At 41.5% G+C, this 17,675-nt stretch overlaps 1 protein-coding gene across 1 annotated transcript; it reads right to left on the bottom strand.

Moving 5' to 3' along the window:
• Window positions 1–381: 381 nt before the first annotated feature.
• Window positions 382–16,457, bottom strand: serinc3 (serine incorporator 3). The gene is made up of 10 exons (XM_079184345.1): window positions 16,357–16,457; window positions 13,845–14,006; window positions 13,038–13,231; window positions 7,140–7,219; window positions 6,894–7,031; window positions 6,405–6,574; window positions 5,064–5,154; window positions 3,470–3,671; window positions 1,674–1,901; window positions 382–1,510 (listed from the first exon to the last, which is right to left on the bottom strand). The coding sequence occupies exons 1-10, from the start codon at window positions 16,393–16,395 to the stop codon at window positions 1,375–1,377; spliced, it is 1,440 nt and encodes a 479-aa protein (XP_079040471.1). The 5' UTR covers window positions 16,396–16,457; the 3' UTR covers window positions 382–1,374.
• Between the last annotated feature and the right edge of the window lie 1,218 nt (window positions 16,458–17,675).

The following is a 17,675-nucleotide window of genomic DNA, read 5'->3' as shown; positions in this document are numbered from 1 at the left end:
TTGCTGAACAAAACGTGTTCATGATAATAAACCTTTTTTGTTGTTGTTGTTGAAGGAACCAGTGCGAGGCCAACTTCCTGGTTAGCCTACATAAATACATCATTCCTGCAGTACTCTGACTCGACAATGCAACTCTTTTCTTTAGTGCATGTTTTGTAAATTGTGGTTGAATGTATGTCCTAATAATATAATCAAAGAATTTGTGACAGTTTTGTGAATTTATTTCTAGTTTTAAGTTTAAAACCTCTTTATCTCTGTAGTTTGTACTGTGTGAATATGTGGAAACACTGCATTATCTGTGTAGATGAGAAGTAGTTATTGTTTAAACGGATCATTTGATAATGAACTTTTTAAGCATGAATCAATGATTGATTGGACCAGTGTTGGACCAGCTCATTTATTACAGAGAATCTCTGTTGTGAAAGCAGAGTCAGAGCAAACATCAATGAACAGAAACTGCAGAAGCATATACTGATTACAGTAAATCACTTTGGCTTACAAGGCATTTGGTCAGCGTTTGTATCATATACGTCTGGTTTGATTCATATTCTTTAACATATTTAACCATTCTATTAGCATTTCCAGACATTTCTTACAAAACATTCTTAGATACAAATTCTTTGCAAGTAAAATCATAATATAAACATTAAGGCTTTTGCATACTATTTGGAGTCATACAATGATGCACAAAGAATAATAACAGCCTCACTCATATCAGCTTTAAAGAAATCTTTCTGATTGTATCTGTGTGTTCAGTGCAGGTTGGTCATTGTTTGGATTTATTTTACAACCTGAAACTATCACATCTCAGAGAAACCGTTACACTGAACATCTTGGTCCATAAATATTTGTCAGAAACTTGACTTTAAGTCATATTGCAGGAATGTGCCATGTTCACCAACATGTTTACTCCTACACTCATGTACTTCATATTACTCCTAATATATTCACATTTTACAGACTATAAGGCATTGGAAGGCATAGCAGTAAACTATATGTGCTTACTACTGTGTGCAGTTTACATTGTCATTACAGTAATACATTCGTATTTCTAAGCAGAGTGAACATATTTGTATTTGATTAAATCTGACTAGCATTGTTAGGAGCATTTAAAACGTGATTTACAATTCACATTATTCTTCAGTTCACGTTACAAATGTACACAAACAGATGGGATGTTTTCACTACAGTAAATACCTGTACCAGCTGTTATGGCACCTGTAAACCAGACCCAATTATTTACCTAAAATAATAAAACTAAACTCCAGCTAAATGTATAAAATGCGAGTTCATTTTGAGATTAAGACGTAGGCAATGTGGTCAGAGTTTCTGGTTTGTGGAGGACAGGGTGGAGGACAGGGCCTGGGTCACTAATCAGCTGAAGTCTCGGTTGGTGAGGATCATGGGGGCCACCAGGGTCCACATGTACAGGGCCAAGCACACCCAGCTGGAGGTGATCTTCACCCACACTGCTGGCCACTTGCTGGTTATGGTGTAGTCTGCATCCGGGCTGTCAAGAACCGAACACAACAAAAGGTCTCTCAGTCTTCCATATCTATGTACTTTGTGTCTAAAGTTGCTGTAAACATTTTTTGTAAAAGATCCAACATCTGTCAAACTGTTTTATCCAGCTGGATGGATATATAGGCTGTGTTGGGAAGGGGAGGACTGACCTGTACCAGTTGGTGAGGGTCATCATGATGTAAAGTGAGGCCAGGAAGAGCATGAAGTGGAAGAAGGAGTAGCTGTACTGGACCATGTCGCGCTCATTGTCCTCCACCCGCCTGGGTCCTGTGGACTCCTCTGAGAGGTCAGGGCTGCTGCCGCCCTCAGCCAGGATGGCCGAGTCTTTGGAGGCCATGGTCAGCTTGTTCACCTGGCTGGTGCTGGACGAACGAATGCTGAGGGAAGAATAAAGAGATAGATGGATACTGTATGTCCAAACTGTGCTGTTTCTTTGCAATGGGCCTGAAGTGCACACCACAACATCATACATTTATCATACTGATATAGTTGGTTACTTAAAATCTTTCTTTAGCCACTCGAGCAAAGTTAAGATTGACAAGGAAATGTCACCTCAGGTCCATCTAGTAGCTGTTCTGGGACTTTTGATCATATCGCATGATCTTCCTCTGCAGATGGACTTTGTCCAGTTAACATAGAATATTAGATTTTTAAAGTTACTATGAGGAACTTTTAAGTGGTTATTATTGTTAACAGATCTACTTAAGTAAACAAGACCATCAGAGAGAAGATTGTCTATTTCTATAGAGTTATTCTTAATGCTCGTCATCGGTGCCACAGGGTCGGATTCCTGCCAAATCAGATGAAATCATGCAGGTTCACCAGAAACTTCAGCTCAGACTCCAGCAGACACCAGTCCACCGAGGACAGACCCAGATCCTCCAGCAGACACCAGTCCACCGAGGACAGACCCAGATCCTCCAGCAGAGACCAGTCCACCGTGGACAGACCCAGATCCTCCAGCAGAGACCAGTCCACCGTGGACAGACCCAGATCCTCCAGCAGACACCAGTCCACCGTGGACCAACCCAGATCCGGCTTTGCTGCAGTTGGAGCTCCGGAGGGAGGAGGAGAGCTCAGCGCCTGGGAGCAGCGTCTCCTCCTCCTCCTCCTCCAGGAGCAGAGCTTCTCCTCTCTGCTCCTTCGGTCCTCACCGACACCGACACCACGCTGATGGAGCGTTAGCCCGTATTGCTGGGCCCGTTGGAGGGAAGGGAGGCACGGGAGGACCAGAACCAGGACTGAGAGGAGCAGACTGTCAGACCCTGCTGCAGTAACATGAGAGGTTTTCTGAAGGGACTCTGGTGCTCTGAAGCACTTCAGCTTTAGTCCACAGGGACACAAAATCAACACAAAATTAAAGTTCCTCGTAGCAGACTTGAATCTTTTTTCGCCCTGAGTGCTGGAAATACTTTTCCACATTGTTGGTTAAAAAGTTGAGATTCAAGAATCATTCACGACCTTGGAAAAGGGAACTGGCAGATGAAGATCATAAGATATGACTGAAAGCTCCAGAACAGAAACTAAATAGAAATTGAGGTGAGACTAAACTTTGAAACTCAGTTTACTTCATTCCTTTTGAAATGGAGAAGGAATTATAATCTTTTCAACGTTAATAAATGATGAATAAGTGTTTGTCACATCATTTTATTTGTTTTGTGTTTCATGCATTTGTTTATGACAGTGAAGAGGGCTTGCATGTGCTGAACTGTAAAGAGAGTCTTGTGACAAACATTTTTACAGTTTCCTAGAGACAGCCCGTACTAATTAAATCATCTCAGTGGAAACGAGGCAAAGCTTTCTTTGCTCTTTGAAAAAGTGCCTGACTTAACCAGAACCGTCACGTCATGTCATGAGAACATTTCTAGACTTAGTCATGAGTTTGTGACCGAAGACTGACACCGGGATGGTTTGCAAGTATCGGTCACATTGTTTCTTGTCTCACCTTGAGTAGAGGATGCACAGGACGAATATAGAGAGTCCCACGATGCTCTGGGCGTCCCACCACTGCAGGTATGGAGATGTCAGGACTGGTTCCTCTGTGCCGATGATCACTACGGCTGTCTGGTTCTCCATCTCCAGTAGGGCAGGTGTGGGGACCGCAATCTGCTGGAAGATTCTCAGTAGGCTGGGGTTACATTCTTGTTCTGAGAGCAGGAGAGAAAAAACAAGTACAATGTTTAAATCTACAGCTAGAATGATGACAGAGACTGATTCTGATAGAAAATCAGAGTATTGAGCTGTGTTACAAACCACCTTTTTACCCAAGCAAGGCGCAAGGATGCAGTGACAGGATGAAGGGGCTGTCAAAAATAACAGATTGAACCATTTAAAAGGCACCACAGACTATATATCAGACGTGGATGTAGTCACTGTGACGTCACCCATTTGTTTGTGGACTACAGTTTTGAAGCCTTGAGTTTAGCCTTTTTTTGTCGTCGGCATCTTCTTTTTTTACCGGAAGTGAATCGAGAGGGTGGAGCTAAGTATGCGGAATTACACATTTTCAGGCGACCAAAATGCTACAATTAACTTCATGGACTGAAAACAAAGACGTTCTAAGACAAAAACACAGACCGGACAACGCTGTGGTAGCGATCTGTCAGTCACAAGGTAGCCTCGCCCTCAAGCCTATACCCTGCTTTATGATCTATTTGACTCTAAATGGACCATCATTTACTAAATGAACATCATGCTGTATTGAAGAAGACTTGAAACTAGAGATTGAGACCATAAACTCATGTTTACAATGTTTACTGAGGTAATAAATCAAGAGAGAAGTAGAGTCATTTTCTCATAGACTTCTATAGAACCAGAGGAGTCGCCCCCTGATGGTCATTAGAGAGAATGCAGGTTTAAGATAATTCCCCATTGGCTTCACTTTTCAGACCCGGAGGTTGCTGCCTGCTAGAAAGAGCTATAAGAAACCAAACTAAGTGACATGTTCTGTGACTGTTGAGCTCCTCAACTCAACTTGCAGTACTATTGCAGTAGTCAGTGGGAGACAGTGACTAATATTGTTTGGCTCGTTTGAAGTATGACTTTGGAGAAATAAATATACTACTATACAATTTAGGCTTTACTTCATGAAAAATATTATATCACTCCAAAGTTACCCTGCCGCGGCCCCCTAGCTTCTGTGCTCTATGTGACGTGTGAGCACAAGACATGAAAGTAGCTTGAAAATGACACTTGAACCCTTCCAAATCAAATGCAATGCTTTGTGCATGGATACCTTTGCACATTCTATGGAGGAATCAATTATTTAACTACAGCATGTTGCGCTGCCACAACACACATCATGCATTTTGAAAAGAACAACCAAAAGCATTACTAACAAAAATCAATAACTCATACTCATATGGCATAAAAAGGATGCTATTTCTTTAAAATGACTGTAACAATGCATAACAACAGTGCCAAGGACGGAAACATGTTTGGTTTCTTGTTTGGGGCAAATGGATGGCTGTTATTTCTGCTAATTCACAACTGCATGATTGTTTAAAGCAACATTTCAGGCAACAAGCAAACATCCTCACCAGGCTCATTGGTCATGGCAGACCAGGTCAGATACATGGTGTAGAGGGTGATGATGGAGGACTGGAGAAGACCTGAACGTGTCTGAGACTCCTTTGGACAAACACAGATAAAACAGTCAGAAATACTCCATGATAACTGAGCAAACTCCATTCACTGATGAAGAATGTAAAATGTGGCTGAAAGTATGGAAAATGCCAGTGAGTGGACATTGAGTTGAGATTATTTTGTCAAGGTTTGGGAATAGGTTGTGCTCCAATGTTCAGTGCTTATTCAACACATAGAACATAAATACAAATATATATCTTAGAATAGAATAAAATTAAATAAAACAATGTATATAGTTACTTATATACAAATCCATATATACCAGGAGAGACTTTGGTTTGGTGGGAATGAGGGTAGTGCAAAAGACGCTGGTACGATAATGTGTAAAACCAGCGTAACAGAAAGTTCCATGTCATGTAGTTATGGGTGTGGAGGATGAGTCTTACAGCCAGGGGAAAGAAGCTGCTCTGTAGTCTGGTGTTAAAGCAGCTGATACCTCTGTATCGCTGCTGGCTGGGGTGGGTATTGCCTTTTAATATCCATTGGGCTCTGCTCAGGCACCTCACCTCACCGATTCAAGCGGAAATGCCCTCCTGTCCTGGGTCTTGCACATCCCATGCCAGTTTGTAATATTTCCAGTCAGGATGCATTCTACTACTCCTCTCGAAAAGGTTAACAAGAACATGGCAAGGGCATTTTGTTCTTTTTCAATTTCCTTAAGAAATACAGCCGTTACTGAGCTTTCTTGTGGAAATGTGTGTAAAACTTGTTTTTTTTCTCCATTAAATTTGTATGTTTGAGTTTATAGGGGAAGATCTTAAGTATCAAGCACGACCTTTTATTATTAAAGACTACCATAATACTCTGTTGTATTTTCTGTAACTAAAGAACCAATCTACTTCCTGTTTACACCGGCACTCGCATGCCCAGTGTACGTGAATAGTCACGCGACATTCGTTTTCAGGCATGTTAGTATGGACGGAAGTCATTGAGAAAACAGTGCTGGAACCGTGTTGACAGAGATCATTTTTGTTTTAACACCCCGGTTTTAAATGAAAACGTATTAGTGTGGATGTAGCGTGTGTAAAAGGGTTAAAGTTTAAGACAAAAACACGGACAACTCCCAGAGTGGACAACGCCGTGGTAGCAACCTGTCAATCACAAGGTAGCCCCGCCTTAAAGCATACTCTGCTGTTTTTCCACTTTGTGTATCTCAAAAGCCTGGCACATTTTTGTATTGTTGCATCTCACGCCTGCTCACGCCTGCCTGAATGATTGACACTGAAGTACTTTACCTGTACTTTATGCAGCACAGAGACAACAGAGACCACGGAGCAGAACAACATGTTGAAGCTGATGAAGAACTTGTTTATGAAGCATCCATCAGGCTTGGTGTAGAAGACGAAGAACAGCACGACAGCAATAAATGACAGGATGTAGTTGAGGATCGTGACCGCCAGCAAAGCTGAAAACCAAAGGTAGAAAAGGTATTTACCTTACCTGATACAAAAATAGCCTAAAACTTATAACGAAGTATATAAGTAAACAATATATTTCGAATTTATAGTGTTCAGTCCCAGCACCCACAGTTTTTAAATGTTTCTTTCAGCTGCGAGCAGTTTTCCATTGTGTTTTGCATCATTCAAGTGTCATGTCCATCAACACCCCAAATTTAAAAAAATCAACAAATTTTAATCTGCATGTTTCATTTTGGAATTTTAAAGTGCACACTCAGAACACAGTTGGAAGCAGCATGTGTTTGTGCCACAGCTTGAGTCACTGACCTGCATACCAGCACCTGGAGTTGCCAGTCTCCAATTTGTCCACCCAGGACTCGTTCCAGGAGTGGGCGAAGTCCACCAGCAGCACCAGCTGGATCAGAATGAAACAGAAAGCTCCACCGGAGCCCACGACAAACCACGCTGCGACGACAGACATTCAATTACTCCTCTGTCATGCAGTGTCACAACTCTGTGCGCGTTGGATGTCAAGATCTGAGATGCCAAAAACTTAAAAGATAAAGTTCTTACTGTAGGTAAAAGGCCCATCTGGAATGTAAAAGGCACCGACTGTAATGGCCATCAAGGCAGTAAACTTAAAGAACCAAAATCTGAAAACAAATTACACAGTAGAAGTACATAAACATACATTTTAGAGTTCTATCAAGAGCACATCTATCTCGTGATCCTCAAAGTCAAACAATAACCAAAGCATGTCATCACTTGATACTTTCAACAATAGAATAACATGCAACAAGGTTTATATGTGTGACAGCTGCTGAGTGATCAGCAGAGGAACCATGTGGTTACTGTGTACTGGACTGTTTATTAACCACTCCGTATCCAATACTCCAGGAATAGGCCAAAGCTGCGATGTAAAGCCATCTAGCTAGCTAGCATTATTCTGTTTTATTGGCCGACATAACGGTCTTTAAGAGGCTGTAGCTGGCTTGAGACATCATATGAAACTAGACGACCTGATGAATCCATTAGGTACCAATTATGTCATGTTAGCTTGTCGGGAAGGAGGCTAAATAACGCTCCAAATTTTGGTAAGTGAAGAACTGGTATGGCCATTTTCACAGGGGTCTCCTGACCTCTCACCTCAAGATATGTTAATAAAAATGGGTTCCATGGTTCCCATGAGTCTCTCCTTTACAGACCTGTTCACTTTATGATAATCACATGCAGTTAGGGGCGCAAACCAAGCAGTGTTTTTCATACAGTATAAATGTATGTAATGTTATTTGTGCCCATTCCAAAATGGTGTATTTAAACATGTCTGAATACTGGGTTCATTCAACATTCTTAGAATTGCATGAATTGGCTTTGACTGGAGAGCTGAGCCTCTTGAAATACGTACGACGCCATCTTGGCTTTTTTGCAACCGATGAACTGTAGTTACCAAATTTGGAATGCAAAGGAGTGACTTAGTGATGCTGGATACGGCTCTGGTAGCGGTAGCAACCTGTCAATCACAGTAAGCCCGCCCTAAACCATACTCTGCTAAATGGACCATAATTTACTAAATGAACATCATGCTGTATTGAAGAAGACTCGAAACTAGAGATTGAGACCATAAACTCATGTTTACAATGTTTACTGAGGTAATAAATCAAGAGAGAAGTAGAGTCATTTTCTCATAGACTTCTATACAACCAGAGGAGTCGCCCCCTGATGGACATTAGAGAGAATATAAGTTTTAAGACTCTTCCACATCGGCTTCGCTTGGCAGAACCGGAGGTTGCCGCCTTGTTCAAACCCACTGGATGACCAACGTGTGAAATTGCAGAGAAGTCATTAATTCCAACTTATTGGTCAAAAAGGTGAAAAGTGGTAACAACCACTTCTTATTTCTTCACAGAGGTTAAAGTGTAACTTCACCCTCAGGTCTGAGCCTAAGTCCACCCACTTCAGCATTTTCAACAATCCCCAAAGGTGGATCCCCCATGTGGCTGAGATGAAACCACGCCCACTTCCATATGACCTTGACGCAGCGTCAACAAATATGACCAAATATGAGCAGATGACAGCTAGCTACAGTACCTTGGTAAACAGTCATATGGCATGGGCCACTGAATTTGATGAATTTACTGTTCATTGCTCCTCACTGCCCACCGCTGGGAGACTACTTCGCCGGGAGGAGAGCTGTGCGCCAGCTTCCGAGCAGTTACTCGTATTCAAACCCTAACCCATCTCCGAAGCGGTTTTTGCTCATTTTCGGTAACCAGTGTAATGTGGAATTAGCAAGCTAACGTCAGCGAGCTAATTAGCTAGCCGCTAAATGAGTCAAATTAAAAAGACCTAATGCTTCACCTACACACTCTTCAGAATGTACTTGTACTTCTTGACACTAAAAGAAAGGGAAACCTTTGGAGGAGTAGTAACTCATTGAGTTCCATGCAACGGTTTTACTGGTCCGGCCCACTTGAGATCAAATTGGCTGTATGTGGCCCATGAACTAAAATGATTTTGATGAGCATTTGTTGTTCACTTTTCTTTAACTGTATGAACTAAATCAGGTGTGTCAAACTCTATTTCACTAAGGACCACACTGGGAAATGAGAATCATGAGGGCCAGATATATAGTTTACTGACATGCTTTTATTTCATTTGAAAAATAAAAAAGTCTTTGATTATATTGTTGCATAATCTCAGAACCCATCAGCTATTGGTCTGATGTCCGATAAGCCTCTGGGATCAATGGGCTGTATGGGTTCTGGTATAGCCAGCAGATATCTGGGCCAAGAATTCCTTTTCCGTGCGCTGCTCATTGCACCGATTAGCAACTTAAGATGTGAGACTGGAGTTGGAGGTGTGCGACCGGGTTCTTTCACAATTTGCCAGTTGACAAGCTAATTTGAATCCAATAAAAAGCTAAATCATGGTCAGATGATAGCCGGTGGGTCCACAGAGTTTACCTACATTCAACCAAAGTCCACTGGGACGTGACTATTCAGTACTATTTGGACAAAAAAAAAAAAAGAACACTGCCGATAGCTAAATCTTGTCCCGTTGCCTACGTACAAAACCAGAATCTGTTTACTATGATTGATTGTTGCATGTCCCATTTTACCTTTTCACATAAAATGTAGTCAACATAAAAACATTGTAAAGGCAACACAAAAGTTGCTTAGCATTCAGTCAAGCAAAATAATAACAGCATTTTTACAAGTAGGCTCCCACACGGACAACTCACAGCAACCTGTTTCACAGGCCTGAATATGACCACTCAATGGTTGTGTGGGACACTGACTAAAAACATAGAAGTAAAAGATTGTTTATCATGTAGTCTACTGTAGCTATCACTACCACGGGAGTTTATCATATGTTAATTCATCACACATCCCCAGCCCTGTCACAGACATACCCCGTTCGTAAACAAATCCCCTCAATCCCCTTTTTTTTTAAATGGTGACGATGCAGAAATGCGGATTGGCGAAGTGGTACGAGGAAGTGATTAGATCGTCCTGTCGGAGCAGAAGGTAGGCATCTGTTTTCTTTGTTTTTTTTCTTTAAAGTTCGCATTACAGATAAATCTGTGTGGTGTGTGATGGAAGATTTCTATGTTAATCGGGAGAAGAGAGTTTTGTTCACAAATCAATAATAAAGTCTTCAAAAGATTCAATCACATGCAAGGGAAAAATGCACCACAAATTCAGTAGTCTGTAACGTAAGGTTCAAAGTATGTATCACACAAGCTCCTTTATATATACAGCAACAAGTTATCTGTCAAGGGAGTCGCACCCACGAGGGCTTATCTGTTGTATGCAGCTGGCCTTCCTCAGTTTCGATACATTCAAGGTAAGACGAGACGTTTCAACCACAAGTTCCTCATTACTGCATAGTTTCAACCTCATGTAAGTTTCGGGTTCACAGCAAGGACACGTAGTTGTAAAATATATGTTACCATTACAGGTGCTTGTACTGAATCAATTGAATCCTGAGTTATTTGGGCCTTGGAGTTACCTGCTACGCAGAGATGGGCAGTATTTCTATTACTTGTATTTGAAATACGTATTTCAATTACTTTTGAGTATTTTGTAATTTATATTTGATAGGGCCGATTAAAAATCAAATGTAATTTGTAACAAAATACTTTAGAGTGGAGTAATTTTGTATTTAAAATACTCAAAATACTTTCTCCACGAATCAAAAAACAGTTCACGAGTTCAGTCTTCAGATCTTCAAGTTCAACGGATTGTCTGTCAAGTTAAATATTGTATCTGAGTGTGACAGATGTCAACTAGCTTGATGTATACTTTATGTCTGGGTCTGGCTACGTATATACATAGTGATGGTTATAATATCAAGCTAGCGATCGATGCTAACATGCTAGCGATCGATGCTAACATGCTAATGACGCTAGCATGCTGTCTAGGCTAGTGCATAGCCAGTGTTTAGCAAGTTAGCTTATCAGTCGAGTAGCTAGCTATAGGAAGAGGGAGATTGGGAGCTTGTATGTCATATGTGATGAATATTTTCTTGTTGATACAAAGCCGAAGTTTATGGGCTGTTAAGTCCCATTAATAAATATATATATATATATATATATATACGTAATCAATCAAGTTGTTGTCTTTCAATAGCTTTGCTAAGTTACACTGACATTCTGTGACTGTTCTTCCTTTTTGTGGGGTTCACCAGAGCTTTGTGTACATTATATAAACCTGAATGCTCTGCTATACCACATTGTGAGAAAACGGAAAATCCAGAAAAAAGTATTTCCTATATTTTAAATACAAAATACATGTATTTTGTTACATTTTCTGGCACCAGTATTTTGTATTTTGTTGTAATTCATTCATTTGGGGGTATTTTGTATTTTGTATCAAAATACATTTTGATGTATTTTTGCCCATCTCTGCTGCTACGGACGCTTGAAATAGCGGCATGGACTAACCTGTGAGTGCAAGAACACCTACAGGAGGAAGCTGGAGGCCAAACTCCAGCAGAACAATGTGAGGGAGGTGTGGAGCGGGATGAAGCAGATTACTGGCTTCAAGGTTGGAGGAAGTCAACCAGGGGGCTCCCTGGTGAGGGCCAACGAGCTAAACTCTTTCTTCAATAGGTTTAGCTCACAGCCCTCATCTGTCTCCTCCACACACCACACCTCCCAAACACCTCCCCCTCTGTCCCCCCTGGTGAGCTGCATGGACTCAGAGCCCTTCACTTCAAGGGGGGACACCATGACCCTCCCCCCCCTCTCTGTGACGACTGGCCAGGTTAGGAGACAGCTGGAGAGACTCCACCAAGGCCCCACAACCGCTGAGAGTTCTGGGAGAGGATGTGGACATGGTGGTAGAGTACAAGTTCCTGGGTGTCTCCATCGACAACAGACTGAACTGGAAGACCAACATCAACGCTGTGTACAAGAAGGGGATAAGTCGACTCTTTCTTTTCTTTCTTGAGGAAACTTCGATCCTTCGACGTGTGCAGCAAGATGTTGGAGATGTTCTACCAGTCTGTTGTGGCCAGTGCACTGTAATTCGCCGTAGTCTGCTGGGGGAGCAGCATTGGAGCCGGAGACACCAACAGACTTAATTAACTGGTTAAGAAGGCCGGCTCCATCATTGGCTGCAAACAAGACTATCTGGAACAGGTGGTGGAGAGGAGGACACTGAAGAAACTATTATCCATATTGGATAACCTGGACCACCCTCTCCACCACCTACTGCAGGGACAGCGGAGCACTTTCTCCAACAGACTGATCCAGCTCCACTGTCACAAGGACAGATACAGGAGAACATTCCTGCCCTCTGCTATAACACTGTATAATAAATCACCTTTGGCCAGATCATCCTTCACATAACTACACACCGCTACACTATTGTTGTTTGCTGCTGGTTGATTTTTTGCACTACTGATTTTTACCTAGTATTACCTAGTACACTATTCTATTTCATTGTATATACTGTGCATTCTTGTTATTTTATCTTCTTATATAATATGTCCTACTCTGTTATTTTAGTATATATATTGTGCATTTTTTAATATTCTTGCTGCAGTAACACACAAATTTCCCCCTGGGGATGAAAAAAGTATCCATCCATCCATCCATCCATCCATCCATCCATCCATCCATCCAACCTGGACTGGAAAGTAAAGGGAGTAGAAGAATCTTAGGACTTCAACAGTGTGTGCAGGACAAAGGCCATCTGCTGAACGACATGTTGTATAGCTTATAACACCTCTGACCTGGTGTTACAGTGCACAAATGCTGAGAGGACAGAGAAAGCCAAAGGTCTTTAATTCTCTTTTAGTTAATGTGTTTGATGTAGGCCTACTCTGTCTCTGCACCTTCCACGCATGAAACACCTGCAGTGTAAATGTTGAGGTTGATAGTCTTTAAAAACAGAAGCAGGAAAGGAGACACACCACTGCAACGTGTTGGTAATGAAGTACATTGGGTGTTACTGCAGTGCTTACCCATTGTGGATGGCTGCTCGAGGGTCTCTGCTGTTCTTGGTGTTAATCATAAGAACGGCGAACCCCAGGAACCACATACTCAGGCCAAAGCAGATGCGGTACACAGCCTTGTAGCCCACGAACATTTGACAGTTGACGTCAGCCTGCAGGCCGGGGATAGAAGAGCCAGCCCCGTCTTCACAGAAGCCTGGGATCTACAGCACATAACAGGAGGACACATTTGAACATTTACGTATAAACAATGGGCATCAATCTGCACAAACGCTCAGTTTTCTACGGTTTGTGGAGCAGCCGTCCATCCTCGTCCACTGCAGGTAACGTTAGTGATGCCATACGGAGATTGATCAGAAGAACAGGATAATAAATCAAAGATAATCACTCATTATCAGACAGACAGACATAATGCCTCAAGTCAAAGGTGTCACTGGGGCGTAAAAATGTTTATGTATGTATGCATTCACATTTGTATGAATGCATATGTTTATGTAAAAACAACAACATTGGTCTATATATAATGCTCTGATTTTGAAAATCTGTATCAGCCTTAAAAATCCTGGTGTGGTGGATATCATTCAGAGCTACAACGAGCCATCTCTCTGGGTATTTGCATCGGCTGTTAAGTGAGAACAATAAGCAGGCAGCTACAGCAATATTAAACCTGTGCATATAGTGTTAGCTGACATTAACAACTGTGTAATATGAGTAAACTTTATCATTTATATGATTACTTCCCATTCTGTTTGACACAGAAATAGAGCGTTACTGTGAGTAGAATGTGTATTCTTTATCTCCATAGTCCACTCGTACCCTTTTCAGCTGCTCATCCACACCCGGCGACAGCATGATGCAGGCAACGATGGTCCCCAGCAGCAAGATGGAGGCGTAGATGATCCTGGTCACCGTGGAGTTCCTGGTGCTCGGGCAGCAGCTGCATATCAGACAGGTTGCACTGCTGCACAGGCACGGCACCTGGGGACAGACAAAAGCATACATTTCAGCATCTACCTGTGAAAGACAAAAATACAAATATGCAGATGCCATACAGGTTTACTGAATGATATAATTAAAGTACGAGGAACTTTTTAACCGGTTATGAAACAGTCTCAGTTTAATACTGATGCCCCTGTATGACCTTCATAAGCAAACCAGAGCGTTCAGCGAGAAAATTGGCTCTTTCTTTAGAGTTATCGTGTCCGATTCTCTGTCAAATCGGGTCAAGCGATTTACGGCACGCAGGTTCACCAGAAACTCCTTCAGCTTGGACTCCAGCGGGGCCTCCACAGACACACCCCAAATCCGGCTCCTCCCCCGGGCCAGGAGCAGAACTTCTTCTTTGTATTAAACAAATGTTTCAACAGCGAGCATATGAATTCATTCTTCAGATAAAGCAGCCTTTTTTAGTTGTAAACTCAGTTTTGGTGATCTTCTTTGTGGGTAATGTTCAGTATTTTACAGTGAACCATTGTCATCGCCCTGTGAAAGCATGTGAGGAGCAGTGAGAGATATCAGAGCATAAAAAACTTCCCATGTCGTTCTGTTAATTGGCAGGAGGCTGAGGCTAATGGCTTCTCTCTGCTTGTCAGTATGGTGAATCAGATTCAACATGAGGGAGAAGACCATCATCTGAGAGTCATCTGCCGAGGCAGTACCATCTGATGATCACTGACTGGGTCTGTGTCTGAACTAAAAGATTGCATCAATCTGCTATTTAGTCTCGCTGCCTTTCAACTCTTGAACTAATCTACCAGCAATACATGGTTAGTTGGCTGCTATCATAATGCTCTGAATATTGTAGAGAACAAATACTGATTGTGATCCTGTAAAGGACCCTCTGGAGAGGACTATTAATGTTCAGTTGTTTTACTTCAATGAAAAAAAACGGCACAGTGCTCAAACAGCCTGTGTGTTCAGTTACAATAAACTGCTTCAGTTTCTCTCTGCCACACCAACAACTGAGCGGAGTCAAGAGACAAAGGAGGCCTGGGAGGATTGTCAACAACTTAATACCCCTGCCAGCCAGACAAGGTCAGCTTAGTACAACCACAGACTAGGCCGGGGTGTGCCAGATAACATGCAGGCAGTACATGACCAACCGGGCCACAGAAATTGGTTTATTACAGTACAATCCACTGAGACGTGGTGTTTACTTTTGCTTGAGCTTTGCAGATTTGACAGTCCTCTACTGAAAAGCACAGACAGGATTTATTTATTTATTCATCAAATACATATACACAGCTCCTGTGAGAATATGTTTCTTCTTTCTGTTTTTAAATCACCATTCACCTAATACCAGGAATGTCTGATTATTGGACAACTTGTGATGTTTCCATTGTTTTGTTTATTTATTTATATATTTCTGTATGAATCCTGAGTCGCCACAGGAGTGGCAGCTCCTGCTCACCGTTGAGCTTTCCCTTCAGTTTTCTTATATATTTGTGCTTTTTAGTACCTTTCTTCATTATTACTTATTTTACTTTTCAGTGCACTACTTTTACTGTGTGATTACCTATTTATTATACTTCTTGTTTTTTTACTTATGTCTGTTGTTCGTTTGCACTATCCACTCTGCTGCTGTGTTCCTGCGAATGTCCCCGCTGTGGACGTTGTTGTCCTGATCATGTGTGTGATATGGATCGTCTGCTCTGCTCTGCTCCTGCCTTACACCAACGCCGATGAGTTAATCCAATTAATCACGTGTGTTATGATTACCCCCTTGCTTTGCCGTGGGCTTCCTGTTGTACCGTCCGTCACGTGAGAACACGTTATAACAGACGCCTTGAACGAACATAGAGGTTATTCTAACGCGTTACCGAGCCAGAATAAGTTTCGCTTTGTGGAAATAGAAACGAGACGTAATGATGCATTGCAAAGCGAATCAGGTTAAGTGCAGAAACAACCACTAAACGGAAATATTTCATATACTAGTTCAAGTTATATTCAATCTATATTCAATCAACGTGAGGAAAAGAAAAAAGCGCGAGATAATTGAATGGAGTTTGGCTTTCCGTCTCCCTGCTAATGCGGGGACAGAATGAGACGATTCAATGATGGAATAATGAAAAAAGTCCTGCATTGAGAAGAAGTTACCAATACCACAGTCGCGAGCTCAAGTACTAAATGACGTGCTGTGTATCTTATGAGCGGAGGACTGGGGCTTAAAACAGCAGACATTAGAATTGAGTCTGGCGTGTGTAGCCACTGTGTGGTGGAGCGATAATACCTGTTGCGGGTCACTCTTCATGACGTCACCGTCTCTTACCTGTCCCGTCAATGATAAACAGTGGTTGTGAATAATGTCAATGGCACTGTCAGAACTCACCCAGCTCGCGAGGGAAAAGGCTCCCAGAACGGCTCCCATGTCTGCACAGTTCCAGTACCGTTACAGGAGCGGACAGTCCGTACGGTAGATCCGCGTTCTTCCTCCTGTCACTTGTACTCTGTTCCTTCAGGGTGGAGTCCAAACATACAGCAGGTTAACAGGCTGAGGCGGCCGCGCAGGACGCCACACGGACAGGTAAAAGAGCTCAGTGTGACAGTGAATCCCGGATCGTCTCCGGGGCTAGAGGGCGTCATGCAGGTGACGTCATGACGACGTTGACCTGTGGACGTGAACTGCGCCATGTGGTTTGACCTATTTATCTAATCAATATAAAAGCATTGTAATTCAAAGTTTCACTTGGATTTATTTTAGATTTTTGGAACTTTTACTTAAACTTGTATTCATTTGTAATATTTGACATTAAAACACACTCAGTTTATACAGTAATATGCCAACATTTTATTTGAATTATTGTTAGTTGTCAATTGATTCTATTTTTGACTAATCCTGTTGTATTCTGTATAATATCAGGAATTAATTTTCTTTTTCCCGCCAAAAGTCCCAAATCTAAAGGTACATAACTTATATGTAATATATAATATAAATCAAAAATAAATATAATCTGTATTAATTATATAAAACGGAGAAAAACAAAAATCCTGACATTTGACAAGCCTGAACCATGAGAATGGATGGCACATTTACTTGATAAATGAACGGAAAATCAATTGTTGTTGAAAAATCTTCTGTCGATCACCTAATCAATTTCATCAATTACATGTTTCAGCCCGATGCTTTATGTAGGATATGATGTAAAGCTGAGTGGCCTGAACAAATGCGAGATATGTTTTTGTTTGATTGATTCTTCATTTTATGGGTTGTCATTATGGTTCTTGTTTGAATATAATGCTTGCACTTAATCTGTGGGCTTATCCCTAACCCTCTCTATTGATATTTGCGATGTCTGACATGGTTCATATGGTTACGCAAAATGAAAACTCATACTACAGAAATTAATGAACAGAAAATAACGGTAAATGACAGCTAAGTTCACTTAAAAGTTGCTTATACAGTCATTGCAGACGTATGATTCTTATTTTGTAGTCAACAGATTTTTATTTCTTGTACTTGTGGTCATTTCTGGTGAGGATATGCCACCTTGCAACATTTGCAATGTGCTCTTTAAACCTAAGTCTGATGTAAGACCATCTCACTACACGGACACATGTAGACAAATACCCTAATTAGATTGTGTTTTCCCTACATTTCCCTTTTTATGTTTCTCTACTTTAAATTAACTTCATCATTAACATACAGTA

Source organism: Pholis gunnellus (genome assembly GCF_910591455.1).
Source record: "Pholis gunnellus genome assembly, chromosome: 3".
In the NCBI taxonomy this organism is placed as follows: domain Eukaryota; kingdom Metazoa; phylum Chordata; class Actinopteri; order Perciformes; family Pholidae; genus Pholis; species Pholis gunnellus.
The sequence above is the reverse complement of the archived record's forward strand: the minus strand, read 5'-3'. Positions and strand labels throughout refer to the sequence as shown.